This window comes from Sceloporus undulatus, chromosome 3 (genome assembly GCF_019175285.1).
Source record: "Sceloporus undulatus isolate JIND9_A2432 ecotype Alabama chromosome 3, SceUnd_v1.1, whole genome shotgun sequence".
In the NCBI taxonomy this organism is placed as follows: domain Eukaryota; kingdom Metazoa; phylum Chordata; class Lepidosauria; order Squamata; family Phrynosomatidae; genus Sceloporus; species Sceloporus undulatus.
The window spans coordinates 169,029,315-169,046,278 of NC_056524.1; the positions used below are offsets into that span (position 1 = coordinate 169,029,315).

Consider the following 16,964-nt stretch of genomic DNA (forward strand, 5'->3'; position numbering starts at 1 on the left):
AATCATTATGTCCCACATCCATCTTTGTTTTGAGCACCTCTATTTTTCAATCATCAGCTCAGAAGAGCAACTTCATGCAGAGAGAGAGACTAACTCTAAATAATGTTTTGCAGAATGTTCTTGTTGACCCCAAAGTTAGGCAGGGTCACATGGGAGTTAGTTTGGTTGCATTTAGTAAGATTTAGTACGTACTATGCAAATATGCATAAGACTGCAACTGTAGAAAGAAAAAACAGGGAAAGATGAGGGTGGAAGTAGTGTGTTTATGTGTAAAGCAGGTACCAGTAGATGCTTATAAAGAGCAAGCCTGTATAGGTTTAGAAAGAAATAAGTACCAATGATTTCAGTGGGATTTATTCCAATGTAAGCATATGCAGAATTTGCGTCACACATTTTCTTAGAGAAGTTTCATCTCTGAACCTTAAGAGTTTGTGCTTTATAAAATGGGTAGATGACTACTAAATAGAGATAAGCAACTGCTTTAGGCTAGGGCTGGGGGGAACTGCACTGGCCATCTGCTGGACACTTTTCGACACCTTCCTACTTGTATCTCCTGTCAGGATTTTTAATTTGATCAACTTTTTTCAAAAAAAGGTTTTCTAATACTGAACACCTCACCCATAGGGAGTATGGGGCACAATTTCACCATGCCCTCCAACTTGGCTTCCAGACTCTTATAAGATGATGCACAGCTTTTATTTAACAAAGAAATACACCATAAGTAAGCAGCCTAAATACTCAAAAGGCACTAGATTCTGTCTGATCTTGGAACTATGTAGAGTCAGCTCCGTTTAGTACTTGAATGAGAGTCTGCCAATGAATACCAAGTGCTGTAGGCTATATTTGAGAGAAAAGAACTGGCAAAACCAACTCTGTGTATTCCTTTCCTAAGAAAACCCTGTGAAATTCATGGGGCTGCCTTAAGTCAACAGGCAGCTTGTAGACACACACATACATAAACCTTATATCAACTTTTAAAGTTTCTTTCACCAAAAAAGTTCCATTTTTAAAAAAGGGCAAAATTTTCATGAAAGCAGAATTGTGATGTAAAGGAGAGGTGTTTTTTTTTCTGTATAGTATTCTAAATAGGATAACTCAATTTCATTTGCAACTATCTGCCTGAAAATTTGGTAGGATGATGGGGAATTCAGACACAGGGAAGAGGAAGGCAATAGCAAAAAACCACCATGTTCAACCTAATGTTAAAATGAGCAATCTGCTTAGACACACGTCTCTTTCCACATGATAATTACAGAATCACAGAGTTGGAAGAGATCCCAAGGACCATCCAGTCCAACTCCCTGCCAATCACAATCAAATGGCCATCCAGCCTCTTTTTAAAGATCTGCAAAGAAGGAGTCTCCACCATACTCTGAGGGAGTGTGTTCCACTGTCGAACAGTTTTTACTGTCAGAACATAAATACATAATCAGGCTTTGATGGATGAAAGGACATCAGGTCTACATACAACATTAGTCCTTTCTGGAGAAGGCCTACAAAAATGATAGTTGTTACTTAAATCCCAATGATTTCATAGCTGACTTTACTCTTACATTTTCCTCCCTTCCAAATAATAGAAACAAGATCAATACCTTTATAAACATAGATGTCAGAAATAGCACTAGTTTGGCTTCTGTCATGTTGCTCACACCCCCTTTTTCTGTCTGTTCTTGTGCTGGAACCTGTAAAGCAAAGGCAAAGTGAAATCTGAAATAATGCAAATTCCAACTTGTTTAGGAAAAAGGGTGGCCTAGATTTTTTTTTATATTAAAAATGACAGCTTGCAGATGATTTACTTATACTAAAGAGGAGAAAGCCCACACTAAGAACTGAAGGTAGTCATGCTGTAATACAACTGTGACAAGGAGAAGGACTTTGGGAAGACGGAGGAGGCTTGTCCTGGAAAAAGACAGCACCGATGGGAGACTACAAGGACCGACAGTCCCTAGAGTGAAAGGGGAAGGAGAGAGGCTCCGAGATGCGGCTCCTAAAGGGGAGGGGCTGGGAGATAAAAGAGGAAAGGGCGAGGCGCGCACGGAGGAAGGCGTGAGCGGAAGAGACTGATGAGGTGGTCACGTGGAGGGAGAAAGGTATGCGTTCTGGTAAGACTGGGGCCTTGGCCAGGAGGGGAGTTCTTTGCCGGGGAGTGGAGGTCCCAAAGCTGTGAGGAGCCCAGGGGAAGAAGGTTTCCTAGCGGAGTTCTCCCACCCACACTCTTCACCACTGAGTTTGTCCGAGAGAGGTTTGAGGCTGGGATATTGGTCACGGGGAGCATTTCATTGGGACCTTCAGGGAAGGTACTGACCTGCCCAAGAGGAGGACCTCGACACCGAGGAGGACCTGTAGGACTTCCTAATCACTAAGGGTATTGGTGAAGTAACCAAGGACCTGAGCCCTGTGACGTAACAGGGACTCGACTGTTGTGTTATTAGTTATATTAAAAGTTCATCAGCATTACTTTTTGGTTGTTTGGAATTATTCACCATCATGGACCCCTCCAAGAAACCTGGAGCTGGGGGCGTCCCCTGTGGCCTCGCTACAACAACATTTTAAATGAATTCTGTCTTCAGTTTTCTAATGAATAAAACAAACATGACTAAGGAAGGTTTTTCAAGGGGGAAAAGAAAGGAGTGCAAATAAAGCCTACCTTCTCTGTGTTAAGAAAACAGACAGGGTTGTTTGGATCAAGCGTTTCCTTTAACCATATTTCTGAAGAATATTCCTCCTCCAGTTTCAATTCTTTTAAATTTGGCAAGTCAATTACAGCTTTGGCTATCCTCTCAGAGCCACTCTCCAGTTTGCCATCATATACCAGCTTGTTACTCAGCGACATAATTTTGCTAAAGGATTTTGAAAAGCAAATTAAAATCAGATTTGAAAACTTTCAACATATGGAAAAGAAACAGCAAAGTTACAGCTTTACATACCTGTTCATTCGGTACTGTACAGTGAGCTGCACAACAGCATTTTCATTTTTTTCCAGCCTCTTGAATAAACTTTCACCCATACCAAGGTCTCTGTTACAAAAGAAATTAATCAGTGCCTTCCAGAAAGCTTGGCTGATATATTGTATAAATTACACTGTCAGCATCTTACCTAGCTTCTGCATTTTGTACCAGCGGAGGTAACTGCTGATGATCCCCCACGAGCACAAATCGAAGTGAATAGAAAAGTGGACCCAAGCAGATTGGCTGACTGATTTGAGAAGCCTCATCCACTATGCAGAAGTCAAATCGTTTACGAGCAAAAATTGGATGGTTTGTTCCCATGCATGTTGTTGCAACTACAGGCTGTAAAAACATTACAAAATCACAAATATTTTGAAACTGAGATTTGCAACTAACTTGCTACACATATGTATACAAAAGGGTCTTATAGCGCCTTTGAGACTAATATGGAGCCCTGGTGGCGCAGTGGTTAAATGCCTGTACTGCAGCCATTCACTCAAAACCACAAGGTTGCGAGTTCAAGACCAGCAAAAGGGCCCAAGCTCGACTCAGGCTCGCATCCTTCTGAGGTCACTAAAATGAGTACCCAGACTGTTGGAGGCAAATTAGCTTACTTGCTAATTAGCTTACTTGCTGTTCACCGCTATGTTTGGAATAGCGGTATATAAATAAAACAAATTATTATTAATTATTATTAACGGAAAGAAAGTTGATTGCATGAGCTTTCGTAGACTTCAACCTACTTCCTCAGATGCATGTTTTATGGCAGTGATCCCCAAACTGTGCTCTTTAAGGGATTTTGGACTTCAGCTCCCAGAATCCCAGAGTACTGGCCAACATGGCTAAGGCTTCTAGGACTGAAGTCCAAAATCTCTTAAAGGGCACAGTTTGGGGACCACTGTTTTATCGGATACTGTGGATTCTTAAAAGACAAATAAATGGGTATTAGACATAGAAGCTAAGGGGCAAAATAAACAGCCACCCCTTCTGAAACCAGATTGGGGCCATGGTAACTGCACACTGCGCCTGCAATCCACCTTGAAGCCACCAGAAAAAGGAGGGTTAAAGAGCCTCTCCTTTTTCCAGTGGGAAAAAGCTGGCTTTGTCATCTGCATTGTGGCTGGAAGCCAGCTTCATGATGCTTTGGCAGCATGTAAATGCCATGCCGCCAGAGCATCATGAAGCTGCCCCGTGCAAATGGCCGAGCAATTTCCGGCCAGATTGGGAGTGTGCAGTGTGTAAATGTCACTCTCCCAAGCCACCCAGAAGGCAGCACAAAAGGGCTGTCTTTTTCGGCCTTAAGATGACTAAACTGAGGCATCACACTTGGACATATCATGAAAAGACATTATTCTCTAGAAAAGACAATAATGCTTGGTAAAGTAGAAGGCTATATGTAGCAAAAGAGGAAGACTGTATTCCATATGGATAGACTCAGTAAATGAAGCCATGGCCTTAAGTCTGTGGGACCTGAACAGGGCTACTGATAAGGTGACTTGTACGTACATCTTTCATTCATAAGGCCACCATAAGTCAAAGTCAACTTCATGGCAACAAAGGGCTTCATAATCAAAATATAATAATTGTGAAAATAAGACATTCAATGTGCTACTGACATAAATGGGTTGCTGCAGTTTCATTTCCGAAACATATATTGAGACATTTGGAAAGTTCTGAAAAGCATTTTTCTTACTTGACTGTTATATAGTGCCTCCAAATCAGCTACAGTTTTAATACTATTGGATCTGCAGATTTCTTCTTCTGTAAACTTTCGTATGTCTGGATGAATCTTCTGAACTCTACCCAGTCGCAAAAAACCTACTTTGAATCTTGCTAGCTTAAGGAGGATGTTGTCAACTGCAGTGTGTGTAAAACTTGTCAAGAGAACAGTAAAGCCACAAGCATAAAGAATTCGGACCTAAAGTATGGGGAATGAGAAAGAGGAAGACATTAAATAATACTGTCTAAAAGCTCCCCAACCCCCATTGTCATGTAGGAAGAAATTCTGGGTGGAGATCTTCTATATAAGAGGGGGGCCAACTGAATCCTTCTGCCTGCTTGCACTCAGAAACTGTGAAATGGAGGTTTCAAAACTGTGGAAACCAGTCCCACAATCTGATGATCACAACCACAAATCTACAAGCATTTGGCACATGCAGAAAACAGCTTTATATGTTTACCAACATTAGCACACTTGGATCCTCTGCAAGAGTACCCTAGCCCAAGCAGGATTCCTTCTGCCCCAGATGCCATATAGTTGTGAACATGGACAGAGTCCCTTCCACTGTGTACTAAAAACATGGATGGTGAAGGCCATGTCTTTAAGACGAGAAAGCAATTCAGGGGTAGAATTAACCTGTGTGACTCCTCCTCAGGTTTTTTGTTATGTGCCTGTAGGCCATCTGAGGCCCACGCATTCACACAGCATTTAATCAGCAGTTCACATTTGGTAGTCGAATTCCAGAGTGTAGATCTGAGATTTCCAAATATTTTCATGAGATGTCATGCTTAATACCCAGATAAAACATGAAATGCTCAGATACAAAGATTTAAAAGAAAATTTTCAGACTTCACATTCTGGGTGCTAGAATAGTTAAATAACCAGGCTTAAAGTGTGCAGTCACAAGCCCTATGTGGACAAAGTTCATGAATGTGTACATGGTTTTTCAAACATTCCTTCCTTGTACCTGTTTAGAAGATCTTTCAACATATTTAAAATAACTATTCTTTCCCACTAGCACCCTATTAAAAGTGTATATTAGCAAGACATATGCACAATGCTCAGTTGCTATTTGATAAGATTAGGGGAAAACTTCAACTGTGCAAGCAAATATGAGACACCTGAGTTACTGTTCTTTAACCTACATTCGGCAGTTTGCTCTTGCTATAATACATATGAACTTTTAAAAAATTATTGCAGAATTTTGACCTCCAATCTAGTTAACCTAATACTGTAAAATAGTACATACAGTAGTTCTAACAACTGTTAATGTTTTAGAAAACATATTTCTAAAACTTTATGACAAGGGAAAAGGAAGAAGAGAAAATCTGATAAACAGATTTTATCCAGTTCCCTTTCCCCTTTTTGTATCTATGCTTGTTCGTAGTCCTCTCCTAATCTAAGTTTTTCCAAAAGGCAAGTGTGTAAAAATGATAGATTGGATTTACCATGAAGATTCATTCACAGGATGGCATGGAGGATGACCAAAACTTTTGAAAAAAGGTTTCAAGAACTGATAGGACATCTAAGCTTACCTACCAAAGAGGTAATATGTGACAATCGCTAAAACCTCCTCAAACACATGCTGTTATTCATTACTATACAGGACCTTACCAGAGCACATATTGTAGTGGTCTTTCCTGTTCCAGGCATACCAACAATGAGAGTATAATCCTTTGAAAGAAGCACTTGTTTCATTGCTTGCTTCTGAGGTTTATTCAGGCCTTTAATTTGTGAAACAAAAGGAATTATTATTCCTACACATAACTGAAATCATGCTTACTTTCTTCATTTTAAACAATTCTTGGGGGAAGACTATTAATATTCCTATTTATTGTTTTGCTTTATTTTACCATATCAAAATTCTGAGATCAAAATCCCAATAAGCTCTAATTAAAATATATAGAAATGATACACATCAGAGTCTAGTCTTATGCACATTCACACAGGATTCTTTAAGGTTTACTCCATGTAACTGTGCATGGGACTTCTGTCTAAAAAAACGAGAGGAAAGGAAACCAAGACAGGGAATCATTTTCATGCCCTGTTTGTGAAATCCCAAAGATTTGTACTACATCAGCCCTGCTAGAAATTTGCTGGCTTCAAAACTCACGGACTACACTTTTTAAAGCTAGCTTGTAAAAACCAGTAAAAATCTTCTGTAGAGTGGCTCTGTAAATTACAAGGTACTTTTCTTCTTTCAGGCAGTCCTACATACAGGCCACAAATTACTAACAAAACTTATGTCTGTGTAGCCCCAAGAGGAATAAGATTTTGGCCTAAATTCTCTTTTAGTCCTGACTGGAGCAGACCCACTGAATCCATTAGATTTATCTACAAGTTGACTCACCACTGAACAATTGATTAAATGGGTCTGCTCTAATAGGAAGTAATCTACAGGATGCAAGTGTCTGTATCTTTTGGGGACTTGCTATTTTACTTTAATACATAAAAATTCAAAGTGTATGTTTAGTCCAGAAAGCTCCTTTGCATTAATTAATAAGTCTGTGTCAGCATAAAAAAATGGCATTATCTGACTTAGATAGAGGCTCACTAAAAAAACATACTTGGACAACATGCACTAAGCGGAGAATTGCACTTTGATCTCACTTTAAATACCACTGCCAAACTGAATGGCCTTTAGTCAGCTCTACAGTTTATAAAGTATTACTTTTAACCTACTTCAGTGGGCTGTGATTCCTAAATTCTGGAGGTACTCAAGGCTATGAATATAAGACTGTATGAACAGTACTACAAGCCTACTCTGTCTAGCAACATAACTTTCCAGCTTGAACAACTGATCAAGTCAATATGACTTCCCTCCCCCCTTTGAATGGCCCTACTGTTGAAAAAACATGGGATCTGTATTTTCTGTCACAAGGTTTACAATTGAATATTATTATTATTATTATTATTATTATTATTATTATTATTATTATGCTTTATTTATATCGCACTGTAAATTTTCATGCAGGAACACGTTAATTTACTGACTTAAGTTGATCTGGGAAGGGAAATTAGAAGTTGAATAGTAACCAGACTTCTACTGTACCTTTTAGAATGCTTGCAACTGTCTCTTTTGCATCTGAAGGAAGGACTGAGCTCAAGTGTGGGACAAACTGTGGTTTGTGAAAGTCTATTATTAAATTCCGAAGCCGTTCACTAAGAGGGAGGGTTGAAAGAGGGATAAAGTCAAAATGACGCACCCATTTCTAAGAAAAATGTTAGTTATGGAAATAAAATCAATTTAAACAAACCTAGTAGGAGAATTTTCCATCAATTTAGAAAGATTTCTTAAGGGGCCATCTATGCCATAAGCTCCTTCATCATGGTCTAACCGAAATACAGTATCTTTAGGTAAATGTGACAAGTGCCTGGAATACATTGGATAATTAACATTTGATCTACAATCAACAATTCAAGAAAAAAAAGTTTGCAATATTTGTTAGGCAGTGTTATATGCCATCACTGATGAACTTGTTTGAAACAATAATTTCTAATACCACAAGAAACTCATTGGGTTCAAGTCTAGGGATTACTTTGATTAAAAATGCACAAATTTAGCTTTAACAAGGCAAGCACACAAAGCAATGTATACCATAGAGATCTATTAATGTCACCTGAGATGGGCTATTTCTTTAGGTGTAGAGACAACATTTTTTCCTCCCGTGGGACTTCATTTAACACTGTTGTTATTGTGTGCCTTCCAGTCATTTCTGACATATGGTAACCCTAAGGTAAAACTACAACAAGGTCTTCATGCCAAGATTTGTTTAGAGGAGGGTTGCCTTTTGTAGGGTAATTTAAGTTTCCTAAGGCTTCAGTCATTGCTAAGGAAACAAAATATTTAAACATCAAAAAATGTTAAAGCCAAGCCTGTTAGGGCCTAGCTTTAAATTAGCAGAGTAGCAGAAGTGTGCTCTTGTCTAACTATGCTTTCCTAAGGACTGACTCCAAAAACAACACAAGTAGCTTGTAGTTGAAACAAAAGTTTACTAATGGCTTTAATCTATATTTATATAGATTAGTTATATCCTAATCTAGCTAGTGAATAATTCAGGTAGAAAAGTAATCTTTATCTCACCATCTTTCCAAGGAAAGTTGAGAGAAGAGGAAGATGAAAAACACCAACAGTTCAGTTGAAATCTTTAGAGAGAAAAAACGGTTAGTCCCAAAGTAGGAGTGACCTAAATCACAGGGTTAGTTTGCTTGAGAGAGGAGAGTTTGCATGCAGAAAATCCCTATCCATCTAAGGAGGAACAAAATGAATGCAAAAATCTTCCAGCACCTTTGCTTTCCTCCAAGGCTGAGAGAATGTGAATTGCCCCAGGTCACCCAGTGGGTTTCCATGGCCAAGCAGGGATTCAAACCTTGGTCTCCAGAGTCATAGTCCTATGCTAAAATCACTACACCATGCTGGGTCTTTTAAAATTAAATGGGAGAAACGAATAATTTTGCTAAAGGCACAAATTTCACCCTTGGTGGTAGGGAAGTACTGGGGGCTGGATCAGCTGCCATAAACCAAACAGATCAATGTAATATGTTAGTGTGACATCTGTAACATCTGCAATAAAACCAGAGCACTGGTTCACTTTCAACCTTTACTAGGATAACCTCTCCCATCCTTCTTGTTTTGTCACCTGCCCCTCGTCAACTTTTAGTGTCTTCTCAGTCATGGCTACTTTCAAACTCATTGTTCATTCCTGGGAAAGGACATCCAGCTTTTGTTACCTAATGAGATAACCCACCATTTGGGGCTAGATTTTAAGTATAAGTATGGGGCTCAGAACCCGTCTCTGAGATCATCTCTGCACAGTCTCAATACAGTCAGATACAGTTATTCCAGGCTACCCTCCATGTATCTAACTGTGCTACCATCAGAACTCCAAGTCTGAGCCACATCAGTTTTCCATGGTCTATGCATCAGACAGGTAATTATCACCCCACTGCAAATCCCCCAATCTCCACTATCCCATTTCCATATTTCCATTTCACTTAATTCTGTATGCTGTGTCTGAATTACTATCTTGTGTGTGTGATCACATTCTTCATTTTTATAATAAAACCCTCTTAATTCATCCCAAACCTGGAGTTCCTCTCTGTTATTATTGGTTATAAACAGATGCAAACAGTCCTAAAGGTTACCCAGACTCTTGCAAAAGCTAATTTCCCCAACAATTAAAGTAATATTGTCATATTTGATAGGGAACACCCCCCTCCCCAATTCCCCACCTTTCTTTGGGTAACACGTTGCATATGAAGAACTCACAAAACATTTTCTCACAGGCGAAAGTTATTAGAGTAGCTTACTCTACCACTAAAGCACTGAGCATTTTTGCACTGTATTACCTATCCAGTAAGCAGCAAATTTTCGCTCTGTTGACCTCTTGAACATAGCCAGTGGACAAGCCTAGTAAAGTGGTGTCTTCTCCACTCACGACGACTCTGTCTCCTACCATCAGTATCGTTACAGGTATAGAATCATTTTTACGATGAAACCAGTGTAGATATTGTCCATCAGTCACCTCCTGTACACATTCCATTTTGATCAGATTTCCAATGCAATCTCCATGCTTCTCTCTAGAAAAATTGAGAACAGTGAAGTATACAATAACATGCAGTAGTAAAACAGTTGACAGGATATACAGTTTAACTAGGGGAAAATGCAAGACTTTTTTTTTCTTTACTGCTTACTACAGCCTGGAGATTTTCATTAAAATGACAATAATTGCAGTAACTAAAATGAAGAGTATAAATTACCCTAAAAATCATAGACAGTAATTACCTTTCTGCAGCAGGCATCATCCATATGTTTCTAGGCCCCTTCCTTTCATCTCTGCCCTCTGACTCCAAAGTCAGCATCAGATACCAGAGGCGAAAATACTCTAAGTGAGAAGGTTTCAGATGCTGGGTTTCTTTTTCAACAATAGCAATCACATCCTGAGGAATTAAGGTATTGCTCTGTTGTTCTACAGACCTGAAACACAACTCAGTGTTAGTCCTCCTAAAAAACTGCTTATAATTACACCTATGACGGTAGACTGCCTGAGTTAAAGGTTTTTTTACTACTAAAAATGTTGTGGCATTAGTATTTAAAGATGCTTGTGCTAACTTCAGAGAATGCCTTACAAAGATTCAAAGTGGCATATTTAAGTCCTTACATTGTCTGAAATTCTATTTCTTGTCCCTTGCTCTCCCTGGATTTTGTTAAGAGGCTTTGTCTGCTTTGTGGAGTTATCTTTTTGGTCTGCTCCATTACAGAATCATAACTATATTTAGGTCATGCTAAAATTCCTGCTTGGTATGGTTCATAGCTGGGAAAATAAAAGCAGCAACAATATGGCATGGTATAAATGCAGACTGGCACTATTCTGAAGCCAGTGTGCATCAGTACATTATGCATATTAAATAGGTCAGCTAAATTTTGAGTTGCATCTACTATGGCTTCAATTTGCAAAATGCTAATTTTGAAGCACGTTCTTAAAACCTATATTAAAGAAATTAATCAACTGTACCACATTGCCACTTAATATTTATTTCATACATTTTCATACTACATATTAACAAGGTTCTCTGTGTAATGAGAGATACATATTCCATAGAAATACATATTCTATAGAGATTGGACCTGAATTAAACCAGTCAGTTTATACTGGGGTCAATTTTCAAAGAGCTGTTTATAAACCAAGCACTTTAAAAAGGATTTACCTGCTATAAAGCACACAGTTCTGCTGCTGAGAGCAACATCGACATGTCTGACTATCACTAACCAACGGTGGCAAAGATGCAAGCTGTGTTTGTTCCTTCCCTGTATCGGATTTGCATATACTGTGAAGCAAATAGAAGGCCAAGTGATTTCTTAATTTAATGAGTTCTGTGGGAAGGAAGAACAGAAACAGGGTTTTCTCCAAAGCTTAAGAAAAAAAAATTCAACAAAAACTTGATTATTTAGACTGTTTTAGATTTGGGCTAGCCATTACCAATTTATCTCTGTGACCAACAATACACGACAAAATGGAACTATCAAATTAATTTAACACATTTTCTCTATCTTTTCCTTGAAAAACTTTGATACATGAAGTCTTCCTATTAAATATAAAAAATTATTTGTTTAATGACAATATACCTCAAATAATGTCTTCTTGTACTTTTAAGGGACAACAACTACAAATTAATATATGACAGCATTAATCTATAGCCAACAGAATGATGACGCAGAAATATCAGCAACCAGAGTAGGACTATTAAGGACACTTCTGTGTGTCATAGAGTATTTAGTTTTACTTCAATCTGGATTTGAGCTTGGTTTTAAACTGGATGCCACCTCAGTTGCCCTGGTAAACAAGGTCTAATACAGTAGACAGGGAGCGGGTGATACTATTCCCAGACAAAACTGAGAGGAGTAGTTGACCTATCTAAAACCTAAAGGATCTAGATTAGGGTGAGAATCCTTCAAAACACTATTGGACTGCCATTCCCAGCAGTCTTTGCCAACATAGGCAATGGTGAGGAATGCTGGGAGCCACAGTCCAGTAACATCTAGAGATCGGCATAATTCCCACCTTGACCTAGAACCATGATACCTGAAGGACTATCTTCTCCTACATGAACCTGTCCATTTACTGAACCCCTTAAAGGCTTCCAAGTTCCCACACCTCCAGAAACTAGGTAGATAACTACCAGAGAGAGTCTTTGGAGCAGTAGAACCCAGCTTGTGAAATGCTCTACTGAACAATTTTTGCATCCTTTGTTTTTGATTGCAAGTTACATCTATTCTCTCTACCTAACATTTGGTTCAAGTCAGGTTAAGTATTATTTTTCCTGCTGTCTACAACTTAATTATGTCTCTGCCTGTTCTTCCCTTATTTTAAAAAAAATATTATAGAGCTGTATTTTTGAAACCCAGTGTTGAACACCTTCAAGGTTGTATAGATAAAAGAGGGATAGAAATATTAAAATACCCCTTTATTATATATGGAAGTTTACATGCACAAGTTACCTCTTCGATCCATACGATTTCCAGGAACAGGAAACATACTACCAGTTTTAAGATAAAGGAGCAGTCCAGCTTCAGGATCAGCTCTCCTTCCTTGGCACAAAAGAGAATACAAAACTACCTGGAAAGATTAAAATGGAAGCTTTAAGTACAGAAAGAGAAATGAATAAATTTGTAACACTTTACTTTAAAACAAGGCTTAAATCACTGCAATACATCAACCACCAATGTGCTTTTAAACTATATTGCTCACAAGTAGCCACAGAAAGGTTGCACAAGTATGGGTGGCAAAGGAGCAGCTCCACTAACACAGAAACATAATGATGGCATACCTGTATCATATGAGGTTCTGCTCAACCGATCATGTTACTCATTAAATTTTACACCAATCACCCTAATTATATAATGCAGCACAACATGGATCATAGCTGAACTAACTGTGCTAGGCTCTCACCCACTGTGGTGTTCTTCCCTGTTCATCAATTTTCTGCTTTCAACATGAGAAAAAAATTGCTTCTTAAAATGTGCTCTCCAAACATTGCAGATAAAGCTGGGTTCCTCCTATACAGTAACCTAGTACTGAAAAGGAACAGGAGTTTTTGGCTAATGTTAAGATTTAGAGGAGATCATATGAAAAAGATAATCTCAACTGCAATGCACAAAACCAGCACTTTGAAGTGTGCCCAAAAAGCAAAATGGGAACCAGTAGAGATTTCACAAAAAAAGCATATGCTTATTTCTGTGCCACTTGAAATTTCTTAACCACTTCCAAGGACAATTCCATATTTTACAGGCATACAATCTAGAAGTTACCAAGCTGTGAATTACAACAAATAAGTATCTGTCTTTCATCCTCATTAGCATGCAAATATAGCAAAGTAATCAAAGCTGCTAAAGATCTGCACCAACCAGGTCACCCAGGAGACAAAACTAGATCATCCCTGACAATCTGTCTAGGCCAGAAGACAAATTAGAAACTGGCCTAAATTCGCAGAATCAGCAGGATCCAAATGTAGTTTCTGAGAAAGGGGTTTCAATGCTGCATTCAAAGACAATAAGAAATACTAATACTCTTTCATGAAAGATTAATTAACCTCCACACTGAGTAGGCCAGAGAGGCTCTCATACTTAATTGTCATCAGCTAGCTGGGACCCAGAGCATCCTCTTACTACTGCCCAGTTAGAGATAGTTTCAACATATCATTATTTCCTTCATCTTAAAAATGATTTCCCAAGCTCTGCCAGGGAGGAAAAAGGTTGAGCAGGCACCCTGTGGCATAGACATCTTCAAGGAGTTAGTCAGAGTCCTTAGCCAAGAGCAACTGACACTTATCAAAGCAACTGTAACTGAAAGAGAGCCAGAGGACTTCCAGTAGATCCTGAAAATCAGATGTCTCTCATTACATTGTAAATGTAAGACATGATCTGCTAAATGCTTAGCAAATAAGTCATAACAGACTACAGACAGTTCACAGATTCAGCAACAGAGGGCTTACAACATCCCAGAATATTTCTGCTCAACAGATATAGTGCCTGATAAAACCTTCTTCACCAGTATCACAACTATGGAATACTACATAGGTCTTCAAACTGGCTATAAACAGTACTTAGCAGGACTCATCCTAACCACTTTATTTTCATCAGTTACTTAATAACCAAGTACAGCCTTAGTTCTAATCACCTTATGCTAATTGCACAATTCAGGTCTGCACAGAAGGTGTCACAAAACTGCTGAAACAGAGTAATATAGGTACTCTCTTATGTAATTCCTTTTTAGTTTTCTTTAAAATTGAAATTCCATTAAAAAAAATCTTATTTGTACCTGACTCCTGTGCTCTATTGAGTTAGATTCCTTGCCACTTTTAAGCTCCAGTGGCATTATCTTGGACTGAGTTTTAGATCTGTGGTGAATTGTTACACCAACTGTAACATCAATCTTGCCCTTTAAGCCAAACCGAGGACACCAGACGTTCTCCTCCACATCCAAGATTTCTGTAACTTTGATATCACAAAAGGAGTCATCTTTATCTCTTGGTCTATCAAAAAACAAATTAGGCATGTTAATTTCTATCTTTACCCCCCAAAATAAAATACTAACTTTCCAAAATAAGTGTCTGATGAAGAGGCAAAATGCACTTATTTATTTAAAGGACTTTTCTATAGTCTTTAAAATGAAAGCTGAAATAACATGTTAATTTTATGAAATTGCCTCTGAACAATTTAAACTCTTACTTATTTACCTTTCAGGTGAGAAAAATGATTTCACTCCCCAAATAGTAGAATATGTCACACAAAATACTTCAGCCAATCTTTGTAGGGGAATTCAAGTAACTGACAAAACCACCTTTGAGTAATCCTTGCTTAAGCAAACCCTATAAAATTCATAGGGTTGCCATAGGTGCCATAAGGTGACGTGAAGGTGCACTCACACACTCACCCACACATACAACAGACTGAAACAACTATGGAATGTACAGTAAAAGACATAAAAGATAAATGTGTGAAAACATGAAGCTGGTGATAACAGAAACTGGCCATGTTATGTATGGAAAAGAGAAAGCTAAGCTACTGAAATATATACACACAAATACTTTATCTTGGCTGGCAGCCAGTATCCTGCAGCTATTAATAGACAAGCTGGAAAACAACTTTAAATATTAAAAATGGGAAAGTATATTTTAATTAAGCTATGACTACAATATTCCAAGCCAAAACAGTAGCATCATGCTACACTGCTTTAACTTTTCATCTTTCCAAATACTGGTACAAACAGATTTGTTCCTCTTCTGCATTTATGAACGTATATGATTTAAGAGTCAAAACTAGCCCTTACGCTGAAGAAATGAAATTGCACAAAGAAGTAAAGGCAATAACATAATACACAATTTGCTGAACAGCTGAGGCTCTTGTAAACTTAAACAATTTACTCTTAACACTAAGGTGCTAAGAAAACAGAATTAACAGAACTGTCATAAAACCAATTTGGAAGGAGAAAGAAAATTTAAAAGTGAAGAATTAAAGGAAATAGTGGGCTGGATTCCTCACTGAACACCACTATCAGAAAAAGGGAGGTTTTTTCCCCCAGTTCCATCTTCTCTCTCCACAACCCCAAGAAAACTGATCTGAAAGGCCAAGCGATCCCTTGGAATTGTGTGAGAATCTGTGCTAAGGATAACCAGCAAAAATGATTTCCAGCTCCTTTCCAACTACAGTTCTTTAAAGTTGACTTGGAATATTCAGAAGGAGAGGGATTAGATAGTCTAGCTTAGGGTAAGAAGCTGTACATTATTTGCTTTCAGACATAATTTTTGAAACAGCTGATTCTACACCTACAGTTCCAGTAAAACCACAACAACACACTGTTACAGTTTCTTACAATTTTAGCTGCATTTTATGCTGAAAATTATGCTGAGTAGCTTGATGGTTTGTGTACATGAAATCTTCTGCCCATTTAGTAAAAGATGGAAGGTATTCCTGTATCTCCTCCATCACATCATTTTGTTTCAGATTTAACTGGTACCTTCAGAAATCAGAGGATAAAAGCATGTCAAATTCTTTACCATCAACAAGAGATTAAGAAAGGCATCAGGAAAGCAATGGGAAAGATCCCTTAGGTGCAGAAAACTGTATTTTTTGTCCCTCAGAGAAAAATATGTATTCATATGTTTAGATATTTTTAATATATTCCCAGCTTACTAACTACAGTGTGCCCTCCCCTTATGTAGGGGATCCATTCCCGACCCCCTGCGTAAGGGAAATGCTGCATATGGTGGAGCCCCATTGAAAACAATGGGGCTCATGCCCACAGCACAGCGCAGGCAACACAGGTGCATATACCGTTGCCTCTTCCGGTGCGCGGCATTCAGCATATGCTGAAAGCCGCGTATGGCGCGCCTGTGTAAGATGCAGGCACAAGGTACTTAGAAATATACTTTACTGCTACAATGAACTGGCATAGTTGCAGTTGTTATCTGCTCTTAACTCAGCTTCAGGTTACAGAGACTTTGAAAGGTCTCTGTCAACAGCCTTTCTGGAACTCAGGGTCACAGCTTCCTTTATGGAGTCAATCCATCTGTAAAGTGGTATTTTTCCTAGTGACTTCCACTTTACTGGAAGGCATTGGCCTGTTACAGACAGCCAAAATAAAGCTGCTTCGAGTCACAGTGGAGGTATGGTGTTTCAATGATGCATGCATCCTGAGTCCAGAAGTCGCACCAAAGCCACATTCCAGCCCTAAGGACTGGAGCATGGCTTTGGTGTGGCTTCCGGACTCTTAGGACGCATGCATAATTGAAACACC

General features: G+C 38.6%; 2 protein-coding genes across 4 annotated transcripts in view; one reads left to right on the plus strand and one right to left on the minus strand.

Annotated features, from left to right (window-relative positions):
* Positions 1–16,964, plus strand: part of TET1 (tet methylcytosine dioxygenase 1) — a 646,721-nt gene that overhangs the window by 466,980 nt on the left and 162,777 nt on the right. The gene's annotated exons all lie outside the window — the stretch shown is intronic.
* Positions 1–16,964, minus strand: part of DNA2 (DNA replication helicase/nuclease 2) — a 32,952-nt gene that overhangs the window by 3,788 nt on the left and 12,200 nt on the right. For all 3 annotated transcript variants that reach the window (XM_042459342.1, XM_042459341.1, XM_042459343.1), the window contains 14 exons: positions 16,041–16,184; positions 14,487–14,700; positions 12,668–12,785; positions 11,377–11,542; positions 10,454–10,645; positions 10,018–10,248; positions 7,926–8,042; positions 7,721–7,830; positions 6,283–6,392; positions 4,642–4,866; positions 3,097–3,290; positions 2,928–3,017; positions 2,648–2,840; positions 1,593–1,682 (listed from right to left, as the gene is read on the minus strand). In XM_042459342.1, coding sequence (XP_042315276.1) covers positions 1,593–1,682; positions 2,648–2,840; positions 2,928–3,017; positions 3,097–3,290; positions 4,642–4,866; positions 6,283–6,392; positions 7,721–7,830; positions 7,926–8,042; positions 10,018–10,248; positions 10,454–10,645; positions 11,377–11,542; positions 12,668–12,785; positions 14,487–14,700; positions 16,041–16,184 — 2,194 coding nt within the window. The remainder of the gene's footprint in view (positions 1–1,592; positions 1,683–2,647; positions 2,841–2,927; positions 3,018–3,096; positions 3,291–4,641; positions 4,867–6,282; positions 6,393–7,720; positions 7,831–7,925; positions 8,043–10,017; positions 10,249–10,453; positions 10,646–11,376; positions 11,543–12,667; positions 12,786–14,486; positions 14,701–16,040; positions 16,185–16,964) is intronic.